A 19,925-nucleotide genomic window follows, 5' to 3' on the forward strand; every position below is an offset into this window, starting at 1 on the left:
CTTAAAAAACAAAAACAAACAACAAAAACCTAGAAGCTGAAATCAGCCAACTTTCTTCTACACTTGCATGCAAATGCTGAACACATACACAATCCAGCCCTGAGCTACCTTCCGTGCCTTTTAGTTGATACCATGTGATGCAACTTACATTAACTTTTATTGCACAAGAAAGAAAGAGCCATGCTAGAGGAATAGGGGCTGTGTGTGTCATTATTAACCCACATTGCTTATGCATACCTCAAAGCAGCAGGATTTCTGAGCTGCCCCTCCCCTTTCTAAAAGCACCTGCCAGGTAAGTTAACTTCAAGATGCCAGTGGGGTGGGAGAAACATGAGAAGTAGTTTCTCATGCAGTGCAGAGCTTCTGCTGGATGGGAATAATTACATGCGAGGTCTTACTGCAGTCGTTTATGCACGCGTGAACAGAAACTGCCTTATACCAAGTCAGACTACTTCATCCATCCAGTATTTTCTACTCTTGAGTAGCAGTGACTCTCCAGGATATCAGGCAGAAAAAGGCCTTTCCCATTACCTGCTACCTGAAACTGTCCAAACTGGAAATGCCAGGGAATGAATTCGGTACAGATATGTGACGCTTGACCGTGGGGTTCTCCTAAAGTGTTGTCGATATTAAATCCCTCCAAGTTTTGTCTGACTGGAAGGAACCTTCAGAATCTTGGAAAGCCAGAACCTGGCTGCTTTTTACCGGGTGAATATAGCATGTAGCCCTGCAAAGTATTAATATCCTTTCATAAATTTGGAATGGAAATCAGGTTGAGACGATTTAAAGTATTTATACCCCTTTGCTTTTCGAAATGCATTGCACTTTCTCCAAGTGGAGTCTGTGTGTCTGTCTTTTAACAGGAACTCAACCCAGGATCTTGCGCCCAACATTCGGGCTTTGAATAAAGCCATCACACTTGTGATATATTAAAGCTGCTGCGTGATTGGCTTCAAGCTGCTAAAAGATACTTTTCCACTCATGGAATGGAAACCTTTTAGAGAGCTTCAGCTATTGGGTGGTATAAAAATGCAATCAATCAATAGCATTTTATAAACTGAGCTCTAGGCTACATGAGTGGAACTCTGCTCACAAGCCATTCCTGCTAAAGGAAGAGGGTGTGCAGGAGAGATTACTTTTGCCAGTTCCTTGTCACTGAGACCCCCTCCCTCCCCAAAAGGAGGGGAAGGGAGAGTTGGTGAAAATCCTTCCCCGGAATTTAGTTCCAACCAAAAACGAAAGAAACCATGCTGTTCATGGAAAAGCAGGTCTGAATCCAATCCATAGCATTTTACAACTTCTTCCAAATGCCCAAGAGAACTGTCACTCCCATAAAACAGAAGAAATACAGCACTTATGTAATATAAAGTTTACATGGATTATGTTCTAGTTCATGCTCCCTTTGAATGTTTCTGTGGCTTTTCTGCAGCCTCCAGGCTTGAAAAAGGTAAGGTCTTGGCTATTCTTGTACCATCTAACTCCTGTAAGATTATTGATTTATAAAAAGATTTATTCTTTGGATCTGTGAGTCTAATTGTATGACAGTTTTTCACTTCTAATGCTTTTGTTGATGGATACAGACATCTAGCTATTCAATTGGTATAGCATTGTTGATCAGACAAGGTCCATTAACATTTCATCCTCTGAAAAGTTTAAGTTGTACCATAAAAATTAAGAAATGCACAAACTATTTTCCTTGTTACAGAGATTGTGTTGTGGGAATGGATTTCCTTTTTGTAAGAGGAGAGAGTAGTTAACTTTGAGGCTACCTTTTCAAACTCAATCTTGTAATAAAATGATCCTAAAAATCCTATTTTATCTTTACTGGTAACTGTGAAAGACAAATTTTAAAAATCATGTCCTTGGAGGAGACAACTCACTCCACCCCAAGATACTTGCAAATAATATTGGTTCTTCTAGCACAAATGCACATTGTGAAACTACTGTGCCAAATTGTACTTCGGTCGAAAGACGCTTACATTGTTCAAACTTCCATACTATAGGAAAACGTTTGAGAGCAACAGAAAGATTGACTTCATCTTGTCATGAATAATCCATGCAGAAATAATCTGCCTATTTACATAAGTAAATTCATGAAACACATCTTTTAAACTAGATTACATTCAAATCAGGTATTATAACACTCCCGAAGATACTAACCAGACATATTTTGAAACTAGCAATGACTATCAAAGTTTGATTTTGATTATCTCTCTACTTTCACGTATACAAAAAAAATACACAAATTCAGTTTTACATGTCATAAATAAACACAACATAGCATTTAATATAAAATTGTAACAATTCCATTCCTACCAGTGCAGCACAGTGAAATATATGATCCACTTAAAAGAAAACAATTTTTTGTGTATTGTGAACTTAAAAATAAATTGAAGTGCATTCTGAGTTACGAAAATGGTGCTTACATAGTTAGCTCTTTTTTTAAAAAAAAGTTAAGTCCCAAAGAAACAGATTATTGTAGCTTCTTGCTGCAGCATTTGAGGAAATAAGGCACTATTGCCGTTGGTGTACCTTTTTAAGACTATGAAGAGCACAGGGGAGTCTTTGTCCATCAATATCCTCCGCCTCTTCTTTCCAGAGCAGGCAAGTGGTACTGCTTCACAGGAGACTTAAATTCATTCTGCTTTTCAGACTGTTGATGAGACAACAGAAGTTAAAATGCGCTGTAATCTACCTGTATAAAGTTGTATGTAATCTGATAAGCAAGGCAGAATTACCTTGCAATGTGTCCCAAAATATGTTATAGGCTGCAACACCTGGACTTGTCTGTTGGTTGCTGGGAGGGTAAAAACTGACTGAAATGTAGGATTAGAGTAAGAAGTCAAGTTGGTTACTGCAGGAACTGTCAGTTTTGGCAACTGTACCGCATAGGGAAGTCCATGATGTCCCAGTGGATTCTCCTGGGCTCGCCTAAGAAAGTTCTTTTAAAATAAAAATACAAGTTCAATTTTCGTAAAGAATTGTCTGTTCTCCAGGTTAAATGTAAGGGTTTGATCTCTTGTTATATGTATTTGTGTCGGTTTGGTTGTGGCCACGTCTACCGTTCCTCCCACATTGATCCGTGTACATAAAAACAGTTCCACTCAAATGATTCTTCCTGAGAGGTGTGTCAACAAGAAACAAACACATGGAAGGAAGACTTCACATGTACTTAGATCAATGCAGGAAGGAAAACACAGAAATTGTGTCAACTATGTCAATATGGGTATCGAAATATAATGATCCTTGTTAATTCTTGCCTGTGCACTGAAGAAAGGCACAGGCATGTTGAAGGTAGATAGAGGTTTGCATTCTTCATTGCTGTAATGTTGAGAACCAAGCATTTCAACTAATCCTTAAAATGGTACCATCTAACTTTTTTAACTTGCTCTGTTGGTGGTATATTAAAAAGCAACTCATTTCTCAGAGCAATAATTGGAATACCTTTCCATAAGTCAGACAAAGATCAGCAGTTAGATTTTTTTTTTACACCAAATTGGATAAAGTCAAGGGGTTTGGTATTGGTAAATCTGGTGCCTTAAGAATATCAATTGGGGGGAAGGGGGCAGTTTAACATTGATCTGAATGTAACTTTGGTTGTTCATCTGATTTTTCCATCTGAAGTGATCCTAGAAAAGCTGTACTGATATTAGTAGTTGTCTGTTCCTAGCTTGTGACTCATTTTTTTGGCCTGAACTGCACAAAATTCTGTTTGGGACCTAGTGAACAGATGACGTTGAGGTGCCCTTAAAAATATTGCTCAAGGTTGCTTGGGTTGCTTTTGAAATTAGGCCCAGCCCTGCAGGTGACAGAGCTAGATCCTTCATAGTTTTATGACCAATGAACATTGACTACATGAGTATGGACCCAAATTGGATTGTGCTTATAGGAAAAGATGTGTGAATTACCCATTCCGGCAGAGCTTTATTTTGTGATCACATACTGTGTTTTGCTACAGTCTGTAATCATGGCATACAGGATACATACAAAGACTTCTTGAACCTGCATTTCTCACTTAGCTGGACAATGTATGGATACAAAAATCCATACGAGCCCTGGAACTTTTTGATGCAAGAATCCCGAAGTATGTTTCATCTGTCAGGGACTATTAATCAAATTATCAAGTTTGACACAGGGCTGTTCCGTTAGAGAGTCAAAATGGCACTACTTAAATGGGTTTATTACTTAGTCTTTGATTTAAAGATTACCTGCCTTTGATCCTCCTTTGAAATACGCCGCAAGCTGAGAGATTCTCTTTCTAATGGGTTTTCTACTAATCTCATTTTTCTGCGCATGGTCAAAGTTTGTTTCTCTGCCAACCTGTTCAATGCAAAGCCAGACAAAATCCCACATAAGATTTGAAATTCAATTGTGTCAACTGGAGAGTCAAGTCACCATAGGAATGCCAGCTATACTAAACAGTGACTTAAAACACAGCTGTTAATTGCCCAGCGCCTGGGATGAAAATCTAGGTATTAGCCTATTTATTTATTTATTGCATTTTTATATCACCCAATAGCCAAAGCTCTCTGGGCAGTTTACAAAAATTAAAACCAAAGTATAAAACAACAGTATAAAAACATGATATAAAATATAATATAAAAACGCAACCAGGATAAAATCAGCTGCAGGGCAGAAATACAAATTTAAAATACAGATTTATAACAGCAAAGTTAAAATTAATTTATAGACTGTTAAAATACTGAGAGAATAATCCAGGTGAACCTCCTTCGAGAGCTCATTCCACAGTTGGGGTGCCACAGCAGAGAAGGCCCTCCTCCTGGTTTAACGCTTGATACTATAGACCAGCCTTCCCCAATCTGGGGTCCCCCACTGTATTGGGCTAAAGGTCCTATCATCCTCAGCCCACTGATTTTAAGTCCGTGGTTTCCAACTCATTTATTCAGTTCATGGTCAAGCAACACTGAGTGCTTCCTTACCTCAAGTCTCTGAAGTAAGGGTGCTGTAGTGCTTCGTGGGCACAGATTCTGTCATCAGGATCATATTGTATCATAGCATACATAAGTGTTAAGCTCTTATTGGACAAACTAGGCATAAATGGAGAGATTCCTTTCCCTTTTCTGATGGGAAAATCAAAGCTCATCACTCTTGACCTGCATTAATCCAATGAGAGAAAATGCATTTCTGTCAACAGACTCAGAACAGCAACCTCACTGGGGGAGGGAGGGGATTTCAGAAGAGATTGGTCTAAAGAAGCTTCAAAGTTCTTGCTCTTCATCTGACAGTCCCCAAACCTAAACCACCCCAAGTGGTTTAAACATTTTCTGTCTGAACTCATCAAGGTGACAACTGCCAGAACATGGCTTTCTTTTGATTCAGAAAAGGCAAGCTATAATCAACATATTCCCTTCAAAGAGTATTCTGGGTGAGGCTAAATATGCATGGAAGAGTGAGGAACCAATGTGCTCGTTAACTTTCCATCACCTACTGTCAAGCAGAGGAAAGGTGCTGTGGGGGCTTGGTAGACATAGAAGAACCCAGCTATGCCATTCATGAACAAAAGTGCTTCAGAATTGAGGAGATGTAAGACCCATAAGCTATGCAATCACAACCCGCTAACCAGACCTGAAGCAGCAGGGCATAAAAGACCTTTGTAGGAGGAGTATCTTAAACATTACAGGTTCCAGGGATGGGGTGGGGGTAACTTGTGGCCCTCCAGATGTTGTTGGACTGCAACACCCATTACTCTTAACCAGCATAACCAATTCAGCAGTCCAACTACATCTGACAGGCCACAGGTTGCTCATCCCTGCTGTAGAGGAAGAGGGAAGGGAAACTACCTAGGTTGTTGTCTTGTCTTGGATTCAGTACATATACGCAGCATTCTTAGGAGAAAAAAGCCCCTCTATGTCCCCCAGCTGAATTGCTCTAAGGAGCCCCCGAACTCTCCAGAACAGATTTTCAGGGTATGCAAGGGGAGAGGGAATCAACCCTTCTTGTTCCACTGACGGAAGACATATCATCAGCAAGAGAAATTAACTGGATACAACCTCATGCATGCATGTTCTACCGCTGAGCAACTGGAAGCTGCTTCTAGACCCATCCTTGCAAGACTCAGAGCCTTAAGCAGACACTTAAGGCTAAGAGCAGACTAAATTTGTTAGTCTATTCTCTTTATTTTAGGGATGGACTAGTAAACTCAGGCTTCTTGATATCAAGCATAAGCAGTCTGCTTTTAGCACTCAGCTAAAAACTTTTCTTTTCCCTATAGCTTTTAAATATTGAGTTTGTTCTGACTCTATACTGTTAGCTTCACCCTACCCGGTGCCTGTTTGCATTCTCTTTCCCTCCTTATTGTTTACTACAACTTTATTAGATTGTAAGCCTATGCGGCAGGGTCTTGCTATTTACTGTGTAATCTGTACAGCACCATGTACATTGATGGTGCTATATAAATACATAATAATAATAGTAAGAAGAAGATGAATTATTCAAACTTGAATCACAGATGGATGCACTACTAATCTCAAAATGTAAAATGTACTTACTGCTTGAACTTATTAAGAATCTTCTTAGGGGGCGTACCTACAACGTCATGAATTTTCGATATTTGGTCCAGTTCATTAGATCCAGGAAAGAGTGGGTGGAAACTGGAAACAAAATGAGGAATGGAATTGGCGGTGCTGAAAATTAGACTAGACTCCAGTGGATGAGCTTGTTTTCTTACAGTATTGTCTACCTACCACTGTTAAACAACACTGCTGTTGGTACTCATCTTTTTTTTCTTTTTTACCTCAAATACTGAGGGGAATAAAGAGAAATAAGCACTAACAAGAAGAGAACAATGCTATGATTAGTCTCCCTACACACACCCCATATTTTGCTCCTTCGGTATGGGAACGTGTGAGTGAGTGAGTGTGGACAATAACAATTCAGACCATAGTTACTTAAGTATACAAAAGCTTTATCAGCCAGTGATGGACCATTTGGTGCTAAGGACCACAATCCAGAGCCGAGACGGACAGAAGATAAATCTGGATCTATTATGAGTTCTCTGGTTGGTTTGCAGATTGGCAAGGCTTTCTGACTCCCAATGGTCAAACATTAGAAAAAGTCCACCCCTTGAGGGTGGGGAGAGAACCAGGAGATTGTTTTTGATATGTCCTGATCATGTGCTCAGACACCTTAATTGTTTGTCTATGTCCACCCTCGAGTCACTATTTTTCACTTCAGAGATCTAGTAAAAAATCAATAAAAATCAATCCTTAAGTCTGCCCACCCCTGACCAATTAAACTTGCACATTAGAACTGTTGGCTGTTACATTAATTTGAATCCCTCTTTTCTTCCATAGAAGTAAAGGTAATGTATCCAAGGTTCCTCCATGGTTATCTTATCCAGGCCCTGCCCCCGACTAAACCCAGTTAGGCTTAGTTTCAGCAAGGTTGCTGCATCATATGACTTCAGACCATACCCTGGTCTGAAGCCACCCTATACTGCATCACAGACTCCTCAGTTACAGAATTAGATTCCCATACCAGGGAAGAGCATGCTGTTTAACAACAAAAGTGCCAAGCATATGATGAAGCTGCCTTATGGAGTCAGATAGGTCCATCTAGCTCAGTACTGTTTACTGACTGGCAACAGCTCTCTGAAGTATTTGAGGTCTTCCCCAGGACTAATGATGCCAGAACTCGAATCTGGAACAGTCTCAATGCAAAGCATGTGCTCTACCACCAAACTTCAGCCTCTCTCCAGTTTTTCTGCAGTATTTGGATTGCTTCCGTGACCATCTCATCCCTTCTGCCCCAGCCTGCCCTTTGATGTGAGTTTCTATATGTTTTTAAACCAGTCAGGCTTTCAATTCTTTCTAGATAAATAATGTACCTTGCAATTTCATAAAAGACGCAGCCAGCACTCCACATGTCCATTTTGTAACTGTAGTAGCCATCTGTGAGAAGACATTCAGGGGCCCTGTACCACCGTGTGGATATATATTCTGTATATGGCTGTTTGGAATGTATACTCCTACAGGATCCAAAATCCCCTAGTTTCAGGAGATCCTGCTGCAATAAGATAAATTGTACATCTCAAATGAGAAGTCATTCAAATAAATTCTAAAACTTCTAAGAAAAATAAACTAGCCACTTCCAGCCTAAATTAAGCAATCCTTAAGTGTCTATTTCAGGTGTTTGAGAGCAGAGGGGAATCAGACCCATTTTTAAAAAAATACTTAGGACTTCAATGGCCCATTGCCATTGTGTGTACAGTGCATGTGGACTTTGGAAGATGTAAAAATGTATAGGCTTGAGCACTAATGCTTCAGAGAGTCACCTGCAGAGAAAACAGTTTAAGAAGACTGACCTGGTTATAAAAGTTGGCTGGCTGCATTTTGCTAATGTTGGCAGAAAATAGTTGTTCATTAACTGGTTGGAAAAGGAATATGGATAATGCTATATAGCTAAATCAAGCACCTAACATTTACTTATCAGAAATGCACAGTGCATTTTTTCCCTTTAGGAGCAAAATGCACTTCTAAACCCCAGTCCTAGAACAAGCAATAGTCCCAATGGTTTTGAATCAATTAAATACCACTATTCATAAGAGTTTCGGAATGGAAGCTTCATGTTTTCATACTACAATGAGACTTCTTACCTTTATTAATATGTTTTCTGGTTTTACATCTCTGTGAAATATTCCATTCCTGCATCAGGAGAAAATAAGTATTTATACACTAAGACTTGGGATGCGGAAAGCCCAACATGCATTAAGGACTTTCAGTCCCCTCCCCAATTCCCAACACAACTCCTCGAACTCCTCCCGAAAAGTCATCCCTGAAGGTCAGGATGAACTCCAGTAAAGCACTGATGTGGTGTGAGAAAACCACAGCTGGAAGGGAAAATCATTAGCCCCAGTGCCTTCACATTGCAGCGCCTTGGGTGTGACTTTGGGACTCCCCAGATCTCATCCCAATTAAATAAACTACATTTGCAAAAAGAATCTGTCCTACCTGTGCATGTGATCAAGAGACTTGCATAACTGGTACATATAACTCATTATTCTCTTTTCAGGCAACGGTTTTTTCCTCCCTGGAATTTGGAACAGTGAAATGAAAGTTTTATACAAAGGTCACGTTAAGATGGAGAGCTTGCAGTCACTTCGGTCAGTTAACTAATGTTCTGCTTACGAACTATGGCAGCATCTGTGTTTTCCTGGATGTCTAGACGGCTGCTGTGGCCAGAAGTGCCTTTACAGAGCTTCAGGTAGTGGGTCAGCTGCACCCCTTCCCAGAGAAGACAGATCTGCCCACAGTAATACAAGCCTTGAATCACTTCCAGAGAAATTACTGCAGCATGCTCTACATGGGGCTGCCCTTGAAGAGAGTTCAGGTGCAGAACGCAGCGGGCAGGATGCTTTCTGATGTGCTCAACATACAGTGCATTTCAGATCATTTATCAATTGATTAATTTCCTGGCCCAATTCATGGTGCTGTTTCTTCTCTATAAAGCCCTAAAGCACTCAGGGCCAGGATATCTGGCAGACCACTACCTCCAATATGGTCCTCATACATTATGGGCCTCTTTGGAGGCCCTGCTTTATATCCCACCACCTAGAAACTTTGTTAGCATAGGAAAGGCAGGGTATGGAGGAAATGATACCCATTGCATTCTAACACAGTACCCTGAAGAAGGACATGAGGGTCCAAAATATATCGGAGATCTTGTATATTAAACATCATTTTTTTCTACACCTTTGCCCTTGGCTTTTTTGGCAGTGCCTTGATATGGTACACGGCTTTGCTCCTCCAAAGAGTACTTTCTCTATTGTATTATAACAGGGCAGGAGTTTGGGGGAGGCTCCTGCTGCTGTTTGAACATCAATAATAGGTTATATATCAGCCTTCCCCAGATGTTTTGGACTACAAGTCCCAGGATTCCTGACAACTGGTCATGCTGACTGGGAGTGGTGGGAGTTGATGTCCAAAACATCTGGAGGGCACCAGCTTGAGGAAGGCAGGTATATAGTGTGTGGGTATACTGGGGAAGATCTTTTTCATGGTTTAAAATCCAATCAGCAGTTTTGCCTTATCTGTGGATGTGCTCTTTTAATCTCCACCCCACCCCAATATAGCAGTGCTTTGCTTCAGCGGTGTAGTTCTTGATCTCCGGCAGCCTGGACACACTGAAGTGAGCAAGAATAATTTACTCCCTGCAGCATTAGGTGCGTGAACATGATAGAAGATATGTATTGTATTGCCCAGGTTACAGTGAGAGGAAACTGCAACTGCTTGAGAGCACAGGTATGAATGCACCTGATTGACATATACAGTAGATCGTTTTGTAACATTATGATGCCTAGTAGAACTGAACAAATGTTCAGTTAACAGTAAACAACCATAATATAGGCTATTGCCTTCCATAGCAAGAGGAACCTCACCACATAGCACAGTATGAAGAACCTTGAGCTTTCCAGATGTTGAACTACAACTTGCAACAGCTGGAGGGCCACAGGTTCCCCCACAAAACAGATTTGATGCAATTACTTATTGATTTCTGTTCCTTTTTTGTGCTTTTCTTTCAACCTGCCCCTTCCTTTCCAGCACCTCCAGACAGGCATTTTCCTTCAGTATCTGTAATTCTATAAAGATATCATCTCTGTATTTCATATCCTTTCTCTATCTTCACATACTGCAAAGGAAAGCATCTACTTTCAGAACAAGGTATTGTGTATGTCTCTGCAAGTTTTTTCTGTAGCTTGCAGAAAAACTACACAGCTACAGGATTTTAGCAATGCTCTACTTAATCTTTTTTGGTCAGACTAAACATATGTCTGGATTTTTGCATGCATGAATAAATGGCACCTGAAAAAAATCTTTTTCCTCTGTTGGTATAATCTACATACCTTTGATCAGTTCATAAATGTTCATGTCCATAAGCTCACATATTAATGCAACAGCACCAGCTTTCTTGTCACTAAAGAAAACAATTTGTTTTAATTTAACTACATGGAAGAAAGCAGAGAAGTAACTTGTATAATTATTTTGGGGGAAGGGAGATATTCTCATACACAAAATGGTTGAATTTACTATTACAGTATTAGTTTACATAGTAGTTCTTGTTGTTTTTAGTTTCAGGGGTTTTAAATGAAAGCATTTAAATTAGTGGAAAATGAACTGAAAATGCAGTAAAATGAAGCAGAGTTAAGACCCATCTGTAGCCCTCCATATATATTAAAATTCATTTGAAAATACAATAGCTTAGTTAAAACCAGTGCTTACTCTTTCTAGAGCAACAACGTGAGTGCTATGACCTCTGCTATCAAACTTAGTTTACCGACAACAACAGGATGTGACATTTAGAACTGTCATCAGCAGAAATGTTTCTTAAATTATCATTTACAATTTGAACGTTTGTCACCTTATACTGTATCAGACTATAAGTCCATCTAGTTCGGTATTATCTACTTTGACAGGCAGTGGCTCTCTATGGGGTCTTTCCTTACTCAAGAACCTTTAATTGGAGATGTCAGAGACTGAACCTGGGACCTCCTGCATCTTTCTACCGTTGGGTTATAGCCCTTCTCCATAGGGAATTCAATTTGGCTTGGACCAAAGAAGAGTTAGACCCTGTACATTAGAGAGTCCTGTTTGGAGCTAGGAAGAACCAGTGATATTACAGTGTTTTCTCAAATTTTGTAAAGTATAAAAGGCTTTAACAACTGCATAACAAAATTTTCATTCCAGGAGTAGCTAATCATGGAAATTGTAACTAGCACAGGAAGTGAAGTTCTGCAAAAGTATATAAGGAATTTAAGTCTATAGCATTAAAATAATCTGAATTTATGAGAGAGAATGAAGGATTACTTCAAGGCAGCAGAATACATTGATGAAGTCAGTACATTGTTGTTTTTTAATCCTAACAAGCTGTAGGCCTCCATTGGGTAAGTGCCATAAGATCATCTTCCATATATTAAATTGCATGCTTCCTAAGGGCTTCAATTCTTGAGTCCTGTATTAGTGGTGTGGACATTTTGCCATCATATATACAACCAGAGACCACTGATGAAGACAGAATTAAACCCATTTGTTTTTTAAAATGTGTTTACATAGATTCATAGACCAGTGGAATGCATAGATTCATCAATGGAGATGATGGGCCTGTTCAGACAACACACTAAGCCATGGTTAGGCCACTAACCCTTTTGCAGCAAGGGGTTAGTGAACATGTTTAAACCATGGTTATGTAGCCACCATGGTCAGGAATGGTTCACATGACACACTAAGCCATAATATTTAGCTCAAGATGCTTAACCATCATGGTTTAGCATGGTGTCTGAACAGAGCCAGTGAGGTATATTACTCAGCCCTTACAAGCTGAAGAGATTAGTAGCTCAGGCATCCCCATTTCCCAACACAAGCTACCACCCTGAGAGAAGGGGTTCAAGACAAGGCAGAATCTCATAATTCTATAGAATATAATAATAATAATAATAATAATAATAATAATAATAATAATAATTTCTTACCCGCCTCTCCGTCTGGATCAAGGCGAGGAACAACAACAAATATAAAATACATAAAACTGAACTAAAAATAGGAAGGCTCTCGCCTCAAAATAATTGTATTTGGTTTAAGACTTGCCTGGCAAATTAAATAGTGGTTGAGCACCTCCACATAAAGAATATTCAAAGTCCAGAAAGGGAAAGAAATCATGCAACACTTACAAAATCACTTCATGCAGTGTAAGGATATTAGGGTGCGGATTCAGTCGCCGTAAAGCTTGTATTTCTCTCAGATTGTTCACATGGTCGATACTAAAATGCAGTTTAAAAAGTGGAAAAGATTAGGCTACAATGTGTAGATTGTAATTTTGCATAAATTACCCCTGGCCCCAAAAGAGTAAACCTGCCTGACATTTTTATGTTGTTTTGTACATTCTGTGGAATGAATTGTGCTAACAATCTATAATCCCAAAAGACCTGGAGGGCACAGGCTTACACACAGAGAGATTTGTGCAGGAGGTGATGGTCTCTAACATACCATGTTTATTGTTCATAAGGATGAAGACGGACAAGCTTCAATACTGAAGTTAGTCAAATCCATTATCAAGAAATTTAGTGATTGAAAATGTTATACTTCCTCTTTCAAGGCATCCATTTTTTTAACATTGCATTTGTAAATATTCATAATTTATTTTTAAATCTAATCTTGATAATGAAGATTAAACAATATGTTTAGACATTGAAGTTAAGTAAAAATATCTATAAATTCAACAGGCAGCTAGACCTACCTTTCAAAATGCTGTTTCATTTGTTTACATGCATAATGTTGTCCATCTTTTAGACTCTGAACCTTCAGAACATCAGAAAATGTCCCCTCACCAATTTTACCAATTGTTTTGTATTCTAAAAAGGTCAATATTTAAAAAGAAAAGTAGGTTTCAGTATAGATGGCACGCTTACATTCCTTAGGATAAATTCTGCTTCATAAGACATATTAGTAAATATAGCTTATTTATTCAAACAGCAATGTTGTTCCCTGTCCAGAATTATGATAAAGCAAACCCTTCCAACCAACTCTTATTATCACTTTATCTCCCACTAAGGTTATATCCCTCTACATTGCATAAATATTATGGAAGTATAGCTCTTATTATTGACAGTTATGTGAGAAATTCCATCTTGCTTGAGATTTGCGTCCGCTGAAATAAGTCCTGGAGGATTTTCATTGATTCACTCTAGCGCTGATTCTTATTAAACTGTATGATATTTGTTTTCCTCTATGGTAATTTATGGAATGAAAATGTTAATCATGTGTCAATTTGCTTTTCAGAAATCTTGAGTTTGTTGTGCACAGCACCAGGAAAAAAAATCAGTCAAGGGAAAATATCACCACTGTTGTGTTTACATTAAAGCCTGTTCAGTCATTGAACTGGGCTATTTTTACACTCACAGGAATCCTCCCATAAAATGTAGGGCAGTTATAGCTGGGCAGTTATAACTGTAGCAACATCTGTAATCTCCTAATGCTCTGGCTTCTAATTTGGAGAGTTTGATGCAAATGTGACATTATTATTTTTTAATGTGACATTACATAGCTATTCTTCATTGGAGTTAAGTCTCTGCAGACTAAATCAATGCTAACTTTATGTCTAATTGTCTCTGCTTTCTAATTTGGCTTAGTCTTCCCCCATACATATCACCTCTACAGCAAATGCTTCTAGAATCCTCCACTGGCTAACTTCTTGTGACAATTAACTTCTTCAGACTGTGGCTAGCTGTAAAGAAAAAAGTTCTTTCTGATGTTATTGTACTATTAATCCATACAGTGTTTCAATATGACTCTTTGTAAACAATTATACTGCTTCATAATTTCGTAATTGAAGAAGCAGATCTCTTTCTACTTTATCATTCTTTGATACTGGAGGAAACATCCATTTGTGGGCTTGTTTATAGTGCAGCTCAAACAAGCAAGGTGTAGAGCTCCCGAATTCTGTATTTCTATCCAAACATCAAGCGTCTGTTTACAAAACAGTGAGCTATCCTATGCCAGGAGAGACATACACTTTGTTGATGTCATGTTTCTCTTGCACTCATATTTTTTTTAAAAAAGCGGGGGTGGGGAAGAAATCCACACCTGTAGATTCACACCATGTGGTAAGAAAGCAATTACATGAATTTATCCTGCATATTTATGTGACGGCACAACCCTCCCTTCCTCCAAGTGGGGATTATGCCCACCTAAGCATATATTTATTATACAGACTTGGAGTGGCTTTTATGGATTTCCAGGCAATCTCCTATTCAAGCAAGGCTTCACTTTTCAGAAATTTAAGAACACCGTGTGCTCTTATATTATTGTATGGCCTTTTAGGCCAGTCAAAATGGGCAGAAAAGGTCAGAGAGAACATAAAAGGCAGACCAGCTCAATTACATACAGCAACCAGTGTGGCTAATTTTTGGAGGCATTTGACTGGTCATGTGTAAAAAGCCTCGTCATAAAACATTAGACCACGGCCTTTTCTAGTGTGTTTTTGAACTCCTATTTTTAAACCAACGTGATGTAGGCTGCAGTTGGAAATAGCATCTTCACACTGGTGGATGCTTAACCAGCATCATACTTTCCCTTCAGCATGACACATGCACACTCTTAGCATTCCAGATATTGTGCCCATTCCATCTCCTATCTTCTCACGTGGACTTTATCTTGCAACTGCTGCACTGCTCCATCACAATGCCCCCAACACCTTTCATATAGCTCTCCAGCTCCCCCACAGGATGTCAGGTGCCCAGACTTCCTCTCTATCAGGGAGGCTTTTGGGTCAGGAACAATTACGTATGTGTCTCTTCCTCTCCCCCCCTCCCACTCCCCAATTATGACTGAAGACCCACCCATGATTCCATACTACTGCCATTTCCCCCCAGTCCCACTGGGGAGGGATGAGGAAAGCACAGAGTGCCCCTGAACTGGAAACTTAGAAAAGGCACCTGCAGGTTTCTGCAACCCAGGGCGTGCATTGGCCCATAACTGTATGCCATTTGAAGACCTTTAAACAGTAGTTTAAAGGTCTTCAAATGGCATACAGTTATGGGCCAATGCATTCCAATTAGAACTACTGTTTAAAACAAATACTTACACCTCTAAAACATTCAGATCCATTGTAGAGTAGGGAATCTGAACATGCGGAAGACAAAATGTGCTCTAGTATTTAAACATGCTAAGAAAAATGGGTGTGTCAGGTATGTCTGGGCCACAGGCTGAATAGCTGCAAAGCACATTGGAACTGGGCCATTGCCCGTGCTGATCCTTGTTAGTTCACACAATAGAACAGACTAATAAAAATGAGGAGTCCAAGGTAACGACGACCATTTATCTATTTAGCTTGGTATTATCCACCGCCTAGCAAGAACTTAAGCAGAGCTCTTTCCCAGCCTTGCTACTCAAGATTTAATAAGTGGAGACGCTGAAAACTATACCAGGGACCTTATGTGCTCTCATTGATCTAGGCTCCTCCAAAATTACCAAACTCTATGCTCCTACTTTAGAGCTACATATTCATGATGCTGTTGATAAGCAGTTAAAAAATGGCACCATGAAAATAGAGATGTTTCCTTTACAATTCCACTGATTTGAAGGGGAACTATACCCCAGTACGCTTGCACATCTTTACACCTTTATTATTATTATTATTTATTTATATAGCACCATCAATGTACATGGTGCTGTACAGAGTAAAACAGTAAATAGCAAGACTCTGCCGCATAGGCTTACATTCTAATAAAATCATAATTAAACAATAAGGAGGGGAAGAGAATGCAAACAGGCACAGGGTATAGGGTGACCATATGAAAAGGAGGACAGGGCTCCTGTATCTTTAACAGTAATGTAGAAAAGGGAATTGCGGCAGGTGTCAATTGAAGTGGGTGAAATTCCCTCTTCATCACAGCAGTTAAAGCTACACTAGCTATAGTAGAGTGGCCAGATACAAAAGAGGGCAGGGCTTCTGCAGCTTTAACTGTTGTGATGAAGAGGGAATTTCACCCTCTTCCATTGACACCTGCTGAAATTCCCTTTTCTACATTACTGTTAAAGATACAGGAGCCCTGTCCTCCTTTTCATATGGTCACCCTAACAGGGTAGGGTAAAACTAACAGTATAAAGTCAGAACACCTGTGAGTAAAGACCCATCAAATGGTGTTTCTGCATAAAATCAGACTTTTGGAAGTGTGTTTAGGATGGACTACAATCTTAATATTTACCATGGCATAAGCTTTCATAGCGTATGTTATAAAATTCACCAGAAGCCTCAAATTGAGAATATGCTCGGTGTCCAAACACACTTGGCTGGAGAAAAAAATAACTGATGAGTAACCAAACCAGCATAGTGAGAACTGAAGATAACATGCCAAATACCTGTAACCAAACACACACCCTGGTTGCAGGACCACTAAACCTTAATAAGGATGCTTCCAAACAGAAGACTCCTGGCACTACCAATCAAAAGACATTATCTTGCTATTTACTGTTTTACTCTGTACAGCACCATGTACATTGATGGTGCTATATAAATAAATAAATAATAATAATAATAATAATAATCCAACTCTTCCATCTTTCCTTCCTTTTTTCCCTACTAAGAAAGAGATCGGAAGCAGCAGTGGAAAAACATGAGAGAGTTATAAATGAAAGATGATGGCTGCTTCCAGGCAAGACTTATTGTGCAACACTGCCTCATTTACGGAATTCTATAGGAGGTCCTGATGACATCATAAATTTGTAGCACTCTGCTTTTTCCTACTGTTAACAGAAAAATAAGCCATAAATGGAGAAAAGACAATAGCTGCATAATGCCTTTGGATTGGTAGAGCTAGGAACCCTCCATCTAGAACAGGGGTGCAGAATCTCAGCCCCAGGCCCCCAAACTGGCCTGGGGTTCCCCAGACAGCTATGCTCCTTTAGTCATCCCCCATTCTAAAAAGGTTGAAATGCCTCTACTAAGGCTTAGTTACTGGCAGTAAGAGCTTTAAGCCAAAATGTGCTGGTATTTTGGGCCTACTCTTTTCCCCTTGGCTTCAGGCACCACTGGAATGCCCACCTCCCCCCAGTTTCTCTGAAATGAAATTCAGCCCTCAGGCTGAAAGAGATTAACCTGCAGTCCAGAAACATCCAACACCATCCAAGGTGCTTTCAGCCAAGGCTTTTAATGAGCCATCACCCTGCCTCATTCAAACTTTACTGAGGGGTGGGGAAGATGTCCAGGCAGCAGCATCTTCCACTTGTAGCCGTCCAGTTTGTTCCAGCTGCTTCCAACCATGGAAAATCCAATATGGGAAAATTACATTGCCTTTGGATTACTAACATCAGAAACCCTCCATCTGAAAGCATCCCTGGAGCCTTTGTAAAATTCCCTAAACAAGGCAGGGCGACTGCACAACAGAAGTCTCATCTGGAAGCAACCTTATAATGAAATGGAAAGAGATTACTTTTCGCAGGGCGATAACCAAAGACAGAGAAATGCAGGCTGCTGTATAACATGAATAAAAGCCTCAACTCCTCTTTCTTCAGCGGTCCTTTGGATATTTTAACACCGTATCCTGGGTTCCCTCTCAAACTCACGCTCTTCCACCACTTTTTGGAGGAGGAGAAGGCAGCCTTTCCCTACCAGAGCCAGGATCCAAGCTCTTTAATCTCTAAAGCTCACTCTCCCTTGCAGGAACCTCAAAGTTCTTGAAGGGCTGCTGCGTTGGGGTGGGTGCAAGGGAGATGCAGAAGCAGCCTTACAATAAATTATCATTTGTGGGGGAGCAGAGGAGGAGGAGGAGGAAGGGGCAAGAGAATAGGGCAACCTTCCCCAACCTGGTGTCCTTCAGATGTGCCGAACTGTAACTCCCATAATCCCCAGCCAGTAGGCTGGAGACGATAAAGAGTTGCAATTCAACACATCTGGGACCCCCAAGCTGGGACAGGGCAAGTCCTTAACCCCGCTCTCCTTGCGTCTTAATTCCCATTGCTGAACTGCATATCCTGGCTCTATACTCCCCAAAAGATGTTATCAAGAACATTTTGCATGGGAATAGAAAAGGACGGCGCCCCTTCTCCACGCCCCAAACTCCCCTCCTCTTCTCTTTATTTTCTACGACACCCTCGCTCTCCACCCAAGCCAAATAAACTGAAAAGCGGGATACTATCTCCCTCCCCCTCCCCCTCCCCTCCCCTCCCCTCCCCTCCCTTGGAGCCACATCCTGGGCTGCCCCTCCACCCCCCGTCCGCCCCCTCCCTTACTGTTCATTCTCCGCTCGCTTTGCCCGCGGGTTCCCTCGGGGGCCGAGCGAGGGGGAGGGGGCCGAGGACGCGGGTCCTCTCCGAAGCGCCAGACCCCCTCCCCACCGCAGAACTCTGTCAGCGCGCCATGTTGTATCCCCGTCACCCTGGCAACCCCAGAGCGTCAACTCCTCAACCCGGGAGCACGACCGTGTCAGCCCCGCCCCGCCCTGAACGAGCGACGCAAGCGCAGTGGCTCACCTCCGCCCTCTCCCATTGACTGCGGCAAGCATAGGGCGGTCTTCATGTTTGCGGGCTCTCTAGCCGCGCATGCGTGCGCTCGGCCCGCTCCTCTTCCTCATCCCCAACCTTTTTCCCCTCCGTGCGCAGGCGCAGGTATCACTTGACTCCCTAGGAAACCACCGCTTCTCTGGTCCTTTTGTTTGTGCGCAGCGTCTTAATTCTTGGTGGGAAGGCGTCGGCTCTACTTTCTGACACTGGCTGCCGGGATGTGCGCGTTCGCCTGGAAATCAGCCCAGCGCCTTCAGTGGACTTTCTTCTGGGTGGTATCCAATGGATTGCATCCAATGTTAGTCTAACTTAAGCCCCATTCATTTCAATGGGTCTACTCTAAGTAGGACTCACATTGGATACAATTCTCTAAAGACGTTAAGTCCTGTGCCCTTAACCCTAAAGCAGGACACGAATGCAACAGCACCTCCTGCCCATGTGCCCCAGCAACTGGTGAATATAGGCTTACTGCCTCTGATACTGGAGGTAGCACATAGCCATCAGGACTAGTAGTAATTTATCCAACCCTCTTTTAAACCATCCAGGTTAGTGGTCATCTACTAAGATTCCTTGTAAAGAACTTCATTCCTTGAACCTCGTCCCACCAATCAGCTTCAGGGTTCTAGAATTTTGAGAGAGGGAGAAAAATGTCTTCCTATCCACATTCTCCACACCATGCATAATTTGTACACCTCTATCATGTCTCCCCTTACCCTCCTTTTTTCCATTTTAGTTGCCCTTTTCTGCACTTTTTCCAGTTCCGCAATATCTTTTTTTTTTAAGTATGATGAGCAGAACTGTACACAGCCTTCCAAGAGTGGTCACACCATAGATCTGTATAAAGGTAGTCTGATCTTGGCATTTGTATTCTCAATTCCTTTTCAAATTATGCCTATTAAGAAATGTGCCATATAT

The 19,925-nt window shown here is 40.9% G+C and overlaps 1 protein-coding gene across 3 annotated transcripts; it reads right to left on the bottom strand.

Moving 5' to 3' along the window:
- Positions 1-2,233: 2,233 nt before the first annotated feature.
- Positions 2,234-18,796, bottom strand: MOK (MOK protein kinase). 3 transcript variants are annotated; one of them, XM_063147656.1, is made up of 12 exons: positions 18,741-18,796; positions 13,249-13,363; positions 12,683-12,772; positions 10,862-10,932; positions 8,970-9,048; positions 8,615-8,663; positions 7,847-8,025; positions 6,510-6,611; positions 4,941-5,114; positions 4,209-4,320; positions 2,739-2,942; positions 2,234-2,653 (listed from the first exon to the last, which is right to left on the bottom strand). In XM_063147656.1, the coding sequence occupies exons 1-12, from the start codon at positions 18,745-18,747 to the stop codon at positions 2,573-2,575; spliced, it is 1,263 nt and encodes a 420-aa protein (XP_063003726.1). In that variant the 5' UTR covers positions 18,748-18,796; the 3' UTR covers positions 2,234-2,572. The 3 variants fall into 3 exon arrangements, with proteins under 3 accessions (XP_063003726.1, XP_063003727.1, XP_063003728.1); XM_063147657.1 differs by lacking the exon at positions 12,683-12,772; XM_063147658.1 differs by lacking the exon at positions 2,739-2,942.
- Positions 18,797-19,925: the final 1,129 nt, after the last annotated feature.

This window comes from Elgaria multicarinata, chromosome 2 (genome assembly GCF_023053635.1).
Source record: "Elgaria multicarinata webbii isolate HBS135686 ecotype San Diego chromosome 2, rElgMul1.1.pri, whole genome shotgun sequence".
Classification (NCBI taxonomy): domain Eukaryota; kingdom Metazoa; phylum Chordata; class Lepidosauria; order Squamata; family Anguidae; genus Elgaria; species Elgaria multicarinata.

What these genes read in the sequence shown, in the direction of transcription:
- MOK (XM_063147656.1), bottom strand. An exon ending in ATGAAACAGCATTTTGAAAG is followed by an intron (nt 12,773 to 13,248) that starts GTAGGTCTAGCT and finishes ACTGCATTTTAG; the next exon opens with TATCGACCATGTGAACAATC. An exon ending in ATTTTGGGACACATTGCAAG is followed by an intron (nt 2,654 to 2,738) that starts GTAATTCTGCCT and finishes TCTCATCAACAG; the next exon opens with TCTGAAAAGCAGAATGAATT.